Source organism: Pygoscelis adeliae, unplaced genomic scaffold (assembly GCF_000699105.1).
Source record: "Pygoscelis adeliae isolate BGI_AS28 unplaced genomic scaffold, ASM69910v1 Scaffold412, whole genome shotgun sequence".
Taxonomy (NCBI): Eukaryota; Metazoa; Chordata; class Aves; order Sphenisciformes; family Spheniscidae; genus Pygoscelis; species Pygoscelis adeliae.
This window is the reverse complement of record NW_008824190.1, coordinates 262,372-271,125: the sequence shown is the minus strand read 5'-3', so window position 1 is coordinate 271,125 and position 8,754 is coordinate 262,372. Positions and strand designations below refer to the sequence as shown.

Below are 8,754 nucleotides of genomic sequence, written 5' to 3'. Positions count from 1 at the left end.
TTCAGCAGCTGCTTCAAAACAAGAAGTCACATCAAAGAAAAGAACTGTTAGCGCAGCTCCTACATGAGTATTTTTTTCAATCCAGATAAAGCGGTCTTGATAATGGTGAGGAGGAGGGGGGACTTCGGGAAAACTCCCTGTTCCAGAGAATTAGTGAAATTTGCTTCAGTGTTCCTGTTAAGATGTCAAAGCAATTACAAAAATCAAGTAGAAAAAAATCCATTTAGGACTTCTCAGGCCTTAGCCTGGCGCAGGTGGGGGTAGCTCTGCAGAGTCCTGTCTATTGCTTCATCCAAGCTCACCACTGGTTTGTAGCCCATGTCTCTCTTGGCCCGTTCACAGCTATAGTAGTGAAACGTTCCAGCTAATGCTACCCGCATAGGGGTAAAAGTGGGCTTGATGGTGACCAGTGGACTCAGCAGCCACAGCACTAGAGACAGGAACAGGGCCAGGTAATATGCCAGCCAATAGGGAATATGGTACTTGGGAGGATCGTAGTTCAAGCCAGTCAAGATACGGGACATGAAAGCCCAGAAAGGAACTGGTTCATCATTTGTGATATGAAATGCCTGAAAGAGAGGAAGACAAAAAGCCAGATGATAAAATCATTACGGTTTTCACAAATTTGTCTCTGTGATGGCCCATCTCATGTTCACGCTGAGGAGACTGACATCCTTGACTTGACTGAGAACACATTTTCATGAGAAACTGCTTTGCACTAACCACCTCTGTCTGAAAAGTGATGAACCCCTTCTTTGCTAAGAAAGAGAGCTACTTCTGACACTCCAGAGGTTAAGATTACTCATAAATGGTCAAACAAACTGAATGACACAACAGAACGCAAACACATTAAAGCATCCGAGCCGTATGTACACCGCATGCCCAGAGGATGGTGGTGCCATGAAAATCTGTAAAAGTTTCTCCTGTTCTGAACTCTGTCGTAAAAGCTAAATAACTATGTTTCTTACGTACGCATCTCGGCTGCCCACAATTCTGCCTGGATTTCCTTTCACAAGGGGTTTTATAACATGAAGTATATTGATACACCTTAGCCCATGTGGTTGCACACAATGGTCACCAGATGGGCAACCATTCATTATACCCACAGACAGAAAAAAAATTGACCCATTTGTGGGTGCTAGTTCCACTCATCTCCAAGATAGATGTTCAGTACAGACAAAAACCAGCAAGAACTACAGAGCAGACACATGAAGACAAGCCAGGCTTGCAGATGAAGTTCGGCTAGGGGACACCCACTCCCCTCCCCTCGCTAGGTCCTTCCTTACCTTCCCACACAGGGGAGAGTCTTTCTGAAGATTTTCTGCAGCTAGGATGTGTCCATGGACCACGTTTTCCACATAGGTGAAATCTACCAAGTTCTTTCCATCCCTGCACAGAAAAAAGGAAGAAGTTTAGCCCTAAGGCAAGTTAGGCTGAAAATCAGCTTGTGGCAAAAGGCAGGACTTTCACACAAGGTATATTTATTCCAAGTTTCCTCTTTTCCCACTCTCTTGTGCTGCAACTTCAGGCTATACCCTCTCAGAGAGATTAAATCACTACTGGAGACAGAGGAAAGGCTGTTATTGTCTCAGCTCTTGTCAAGGCCCTCAAAGTTTACATTCCTGTAACAGTACCATTTTTAAACCTCACAAGTTACCAAGTTTCTAGGTGTGGCAGATCCTACAGGTCTCAGAATCAGCAGAGTGATCCACAGAAGCAGAACAAATAGAAACAGAGTGGTAACTAGCACAAAGGAAGTCACTTAAGGACAAGCTTTCAATTATTAATTTCTGGGCTCATGAAATTCTAACTTACTCCCTCAATAAGCCAACTTCAGCCCTAGCTGAAACAGATTTAACCCACTGTGTTAAATTTCTACACAGGTACAGAAAATGAAAATGAATCTGCGTATCACTTGCAAGAGTCCAGCTAAATCAAACAAATGGTTTGTTACAAAACCATTATCACACTCATTTGGCGATAGAAACAATATTGCTGCAATCCAACATTCTGAGAAAGAATCATTTTCTTTTCCTACATTCATGGATGAATGGCTATTTTATTTGCATTCTTAGAAGGGATATACAGGTCTGCACAGCGGTAGGAAAACTCAAATGAGGAATGCATGTTTGAGCTGGAAGAGAATGCAGACTTGCACGAAGTGGAAACCTTGAGTTTGTGTAGGTTTGCTGCTCACAGATCAGTTTGAGAGATCAATTCAGAAGTGAACTGTAAGGAAGAACGACACCAAAAAACCTACAACCCCATTTGCTTTCTTCCTTCTATCCCAAGCACATATTCACATGTGCACATATACACACAAACCAGCTCCTTGCATGTAATGAAAATCTATTATAAATTAAAGGGCACATTCCTTTTCAAGAGCATAATACAATCGATAAAAATATCCTTAGTAGTAGCTTGAACTGTTTCTTGCTCTAAAATTTCAGTGGTCCACTAGAAGCTCTGCAAGGCTCAATAACAAGGCAAATATCTTTGATCTTATAATCAGAAATATTAAAACACTATCATATGGGCTTTTTAATTGCAAGAACCTCAAATACCAGAAGTGTATATTAATTAAATTAACAGCAAGTAATCTGAGCTCTCTCATATTTAAAAGGACAGCTCTTCAGACAATGCAAAGACAGCTCAAGCTATGTCAGCTTTCCCCACTGATATTCTTTTTGCATTATGAACACTTACCATCTGAGTGCATGAGTCCCTAACATAGAAGGATTTTTAAAAAAAAGAATCCCGGATCACAAGTGAAAAATTGAAGAAACGTACTTTTTTGCATGCCACAACACCACTACTGATTTAATATTATTTGCTTCCAAAAGCGCTCTGTAGGTTCAGCACCGATTTTAACAAAAGCTATAAAATGACCGAGCCTTGCTCACCCAATTATGAACTTCATTTTGCCACTCTTAGCTGCTTGGATGAGGATGGGAACCAGCTGAGGGTCTCTAGGACCAAATATTCCATGGGGACGAATAGCAGTAGTGAAGAAATTGTTGCCTGGGTCATTCGCACTGAGCACTTCCTGTACAGAAAAACGATAACTGAATCCACAGCCCACTAGCCTCCGCGCTGAGAATAAGAGGGCTAAAATCTGACAGATTTGTCTAAAAGAAGGGAATTTTCTATTTCAGTTATACTGACAACTCTGGCAGGCATGGCTACACATGCATGATTCTGCACAGATTTTCTTTGCGACTGTAAGAACAAGATAGTTCTCTTTAATGAAAGAGAGATTCTTGAGAACAGAGATCTGTTCAGTCTTGAAGAGTCTGTTGTGTCCCCCAGGGCATGCCCTACTTTCAGAAGGGCAGTTTTAAGCATCGAAAATAACAATGTGAACCATATGATGACAAATACCTTCTCCTGTAGGATCTTCGTCTCTGTGTAATAGTCGATGGGTTTTTTTGCATAAGGGAGGTCTTCTGATCCATTTTTTATGTCTGTGCCCTCAAAAACTACACTGGCACTGCTAGTTAACACCAGTTTCTGCAATAGATGTGAAAGAAAACAGTTGTTTAAAGCCTAAGACAAAAGGGTCATTATTTACAAGGGCTGAGTAAAGACAGTAATAATGTTTAATCAACTGATTCTACAGATAATAAACTAAGTCTAGAAGAACGTGGGCTAACAGAAGATGATCTGAAGCTGCAGGTAGGAAAACTCCCACCCTTTTAACTGACTCTGTCACATTGCTTAGTCCTACCTAAAAGAGATTAAAACATTTCAACAAACTTCCAAGGCAGCCAGTCAAGGGGAAAAGATCTCTAAGAAAATCAGAGTGCCCACTTGGCTTGGTAGCACTTAACACACAATGAGTGTTTTTAAGATATATTTGCTTATCTTGATGATAACAGTACCACGGTAGATTAAACCAAAAAAGAATTCTTATCTTGGGATATTTTTGTTGGATAAAAACATACCCTAGTGGATTCAAAACAGGAAGTCAGTGATGTATTTGAGTAATCAGAAACATGGGGTTTTAATGAAGATCTACATTGTAATATAAAGATGACTAGACCCAGCAAGTTCCAACAAGACTTAACCCCTTGCTCTGACAAAATGCAGACTACGCCTGAAGGTAAACACTGCGTGGCCCATCTCCTACAACAGCTTATTACATGCGGGGGAGGGAAAAAACCACCAAGAAACAACAAACTGTGGGGCTGGGAGTCCTATGTAATATACATCACTTAATTCTGAACATTATGACTTCCGTATTTGTATGTGGACACTGTGCAAAATGCGTACTTTGGAGGCAACATCTCTGCCCAAAATAAGTAAGGAATCTTCACATGCCTTGCGCTTGAAAATTAGCTAAGAATTTAAATGAAAACTCATGTGATATCAAAATAACATAAGGAAAAAAAAAACCCAAACAAAAAACTTGCCTGAACAGCAGCCTGGTTTCCTCTGGCTCTTTCTTTTGTGGGCAAATGACTTTCTAAAGCAAATTATACTGAGATTATGGCACAAGTGTGTTCCTTCTCATTATACATCAAGAATTCACATAGGTAATAGATGCCTGAATACTTCCACTTCTGGAAAAGCTATCTTTACAGCTGTCCCCTCATTAAAGCATGAAAGAATCCACTTGTCAGTTGTGGTTCTCCCGTGGGTGATTCCCAGGCGCCTAGTAGGACAAATTTTAATGGATGCTTTTCCTGCAGTCAAGAAGATTGCAATGTGTGGGTTTTCTGTGGCAAACACGGACTGAGCTTACACCAGACGCCAAGTGCGAGACCAACAGAGTCTCCCTCTTCTACTAATTTTCACAGAACAGGTAGGAATTCAGTATCTCAGATACCTTTGCCCCTCTGTCAAACTAGATTGAAATTGGTCCATGCTGCAATTGTTATAAAGTCACGTCAGCATCTTATAGTCTCCAGGTGCTTTTCTACCCTTACCTGCACTCCAGCTTCTTTGCAGGCTTCAATGACTGCTTTGGTTCCCATAAAATTCACCTTATAAAACAGTTCCCTGTTGTCACTTGAAGGTGCTGGGGATGCACAATGAAACGCCACTGACACACCTTGTAAAGCTGGGAGCAAAGCCTAGAAGATACATGGCATGAGACAGCAATGAAGCAACAGTAATAGTGCCTACTCAGAAAAAAAAAAAAGGAAGGAAATAAAACACAGTTCTTTTTCTCATGGAAACAAAACTGCTAAATTTCAAGTCACGTTCCTTCCATAAAGGTGAGCAGCTGGAATAGGATCTTCACAATGTCCTCTCCTTCTTGCTAGGCAAAAAAGCACTACATATTATTTTTTCTTTCCAGAGAAGAACCTGGGAACTTTCTGAGACCTGGAGGCTATCTAGGCTTAACTACTTGCAATAGTCTCAAGTGCAGGTAGGAGACTCAAAATTACCTGGAGACAGGAGTTAGAAAACTCAGACAGCAGCAGGTTTAACAGCCAACAGTACCCCATGGCACTGTCTGTGTTTGAGATGACTGCCACAAAGCTCCGAGACATGATACCTTACACTGGTGGGGAGATGTCTCTTCACATTGCACACAAATGTTTTTGCCAAGGCTCACACACATGACTGAGTTAAGGGAAGAGGTCTTAGCGGGCCTTAACTGTTAGGAATAATGCGTTCTGCCATTCTCATGCGGCTGAGGTTAGCTAGGAGAGCACCCACGAGCAATTACCAACAGTGACTGTAATTAGACTCTATACCTAAGCTAACAGTAATGCAAATCATAATACAGAAACAAGTTCTGTTCTTTTCAGCTTCAAGCAGACGTCAAGTATATTTCTTTAAATGTTCTAGATGAGGGTTCCACAGAAAACTGCTTAGGCTACTGACTTCACAGGGAAAGGCTGGGGGGCATATCTACATACCCTTTTACAACCTGTGCAATGCCTTCAGGTCTTTTAGTGCTTCAGGCAAGGCTCAGTAAGCTGTTTGAACAAACATTTTTTTAAACAGACATCCTTTCTATCTACCCATGTCATGTTCTGTTGTTAGCCTGTACCTCCTTGTCACAAAGGTCTCCCAGGAAGAACCGCACTCTGTCATTGTCAAATCTCTTCTGAATATCAAACACATTGACCGCGTAACCCTTCTCCAGGAGCTGCTCCACCATGTGCTGGCCTAAGAATCCTGACCCACCGATCACCGTACATTTCTTACCAGCCTGCAGAGACAGGGAGAAAAGCACTTTAGCAAGCAGACATACACCAACAAACTGCGCAAGTAAACCGATCTGAACTTCCTGAGACCTTAACATGCTGGAATTTTGCACAACTGGGCAGTAGCTAGTTTAATTGGAGGACTCTAAATTCAGATATCAAAAGACTCTTCAACATGTCTGTGCTATCACAGTATCTTAAAAGTTCAGACGTGCTAATGGTCCACACGGCCCACGTGCTGGTTTGTATTTGGCAGGACTCTGCCTCATAACCAAACAGCTCACGTAGTAGGGAAGAAAAAGACAAAGGCTCTGACAAACTCTGCCCTGATGGTAAAGCAAACAGAATCTGCTTCAGCCACATGGCACAGACAATTCAGAATACTAAAACTGTCACCATTAGCAAGGACAAAACCATTTGCAGAGCATGTGAAACTTAGGCTTCTCCAAGCCAAGAAAGCAATCAGGTAAAGGCAAGGCTTATCCTTTTTAGTTAGTCATTAGTTCTTCCTTTCTTCTTTTAAGCTTTTAAAAATCAATGGCTAGAGTCACTAGTTAACAGATTCCGGTCTGGTCACTCGTCTAACTGGACTGAGACTGAAGACCTTACCGCCAACAGAGAACATACAAGCAGTGAGTCTGAGGAAGCTTTTGTACAAAGAATGCTCTGTCCTGGTTGGAAATAGATTTGTTCCTTTTTGTTGCTACGCAAAAAAACACCTCTGCAGTTGTACTATCGAGCTGAAGGGAATTTAACCCAGTGAAACCACACAAAGACAACAATTGTTCAGAAGTTTCTAAGTGCTACATCCTTAAACAAAGGTTCGACTGCAAAGCGCCAATTATCCACAACAGAAATTAGAAGAGTTCACTGCAGTTGCTCAGTTACATTAAAGCACAACCAATTCTTTAGAATGGTGTATGCAAAGTACAGTCTGATTAAAATAATTAAAAAAAAGTTCTAATGGGTTGGCCCAGTGGTCTATTTGGTTTTGATAGCTGCAAGAGAACAGACGATATAGAAAGAACGTGAGTCTAAGGACTCTCTGCAGTCCGCTCTCCTTGTACTCCCCCACTACAACAGTTTTGCATTTCCTTTATTTGCCAGCTTCCTGATTCTCTAAACTCAGTCACATCTGACTAAGTCACATTCTCTAAACTCGGACACCTCTGCGGTGTCCTCTCCCAGGTGAGGGGTCTAGCCTTTTCAGCTTCTCCTCAAAAGGCAGTCGCTCTGTTCCATCAATATTTTTACTTGTCTCCCCCTGCAGCCTTTCTCATTGCAGTGTGTGCTCTCATTTTACGGAGAACCTGAACTGCACACTGCACTTAGACGTGCTGAACCAAAGTTTTACAGTGGCAGAATGACGCCCTCTGTCTGGCTCTAAATATCAGAATCATTTTCTACCAGTATAGATGAGATAGTCCAGGTTTTGCTGCATGATAGTTTTCCACTCGCCCAAGTAAAGGACAGTATTCTAGCTGGTGATGAGAAGCAGGCTATTTAAGTAATCTTTAGTGCACATTTATAATATGCGATGCAATCTAGTATACACACCTCTTGGGAAAGTACTAAATGAACCGACTCCATGACCAGCATCAGTGTAACTGCAGCTAACGGTGCTACACCTGGATTAATCAGCTGTTTTACAAAATGCAGGTAGAAAGCCAGGCCACGCATGATTATATTGATTTTAGGATATGAATTACTACCTATCTAGTGTTGTGCTGTGAAGATACAACAGCTTGTTCATGCTCTCTAACACGATGCTAGACTGGTTTTGGGTTTTTTTGGATTCTTTGATTCCTACATACCTGAGATTTGCTGGCCTTCCATAAGCTTCATATGAATTAATGAGAAAATAGTTCAGAAGGTAGAAATTTCTCTATAAACAAGAACCACAGGTAACGCAACAGAACAGCTTAATAAATTGTACTCCTAAGAGTAATGTCCAAACATCTCTCTGAGCTAAGCAAAATGTTACTCTTTCCATATTCTAACCTCTTGTATTCAATGCAGTAATCATAGAAAAAGGTTACAATGGTCTAGTAGACCTCAGGGACCTCAACTGGGCCTTTATCTGCACTATCACGTGGAATAATGTTATAAGGCATGTAGAAATGGTCCTGGAGTAACTAAATCTCCAGACCAATTGATCTGGCAGCACTGACAAAGCCACTGGTGTTCTTGGGGGGGGGGGGGGGGGGGAGTGCAGCATCCCTGGATCTCTTTGGAACTAACGGCAGCAAATGATTCCTCGAAAAATCACTGCAGGAACAGTCTCATGTCTTCCCTAGAAATGTTCAGGAGAAATGTCTATGAAAATATGTTTCTGCAAGACAAATCTTCATAAAGCATCATTTAAGTCCTCAACTTACGGATCTGAGGCGTGTGGCCATTTCTCAGATGATTCACTATCAACCTGATTCCTTTAAAAAAGAAGAATATTATTTTATTCACAATACAACATGTTACTTAAGCATGCCATTAACGCAAACCAAACTTTTTTTTTTTAAAAACACGTTTCTAGTTATAGAAATCAAGGTTTGAAGACATTATGCTAAGCAGAAGCATGAAAAGAGTGAGCTAAATT

At 41.2% G+C, this 8,754-nt stretch overlaps 1 protein-coding gene across 1 annotated transcript; it reads right to left on the bottom strand.

Moving 5' to 3' along the window:
• Positions 1–62: 62 nt before the first annotated feature.
• Positions 63–8,591, bottom strand: NSDHL (NAD(P) dependent steroid dehydrogenase-like). Its single transcript, XM_009334686.1, has 7 exons — positions 8,540–8,591; positions 6,005–6,166; positions 4,929–5,075; positions 3,382–3,510; positions 2,904–3,046; positions 1,287–1,389; positions 63–569 (listed from the first exon to the last, which is right to left on the bottom strand). Exons 1-7 carry the CDS (start codon positions 8,558–8,560, stop codon positions 234–236), a joined length of 1,041 nt encoding a protein of 346 aa, XP_009332961.1. The 5' UTR covers positions 8,561–8,591; the 3' UTR covers positions 63–233.
• Between the last annotated feature and the right edge of the window lie 163 nt (positions 8,592–8,754).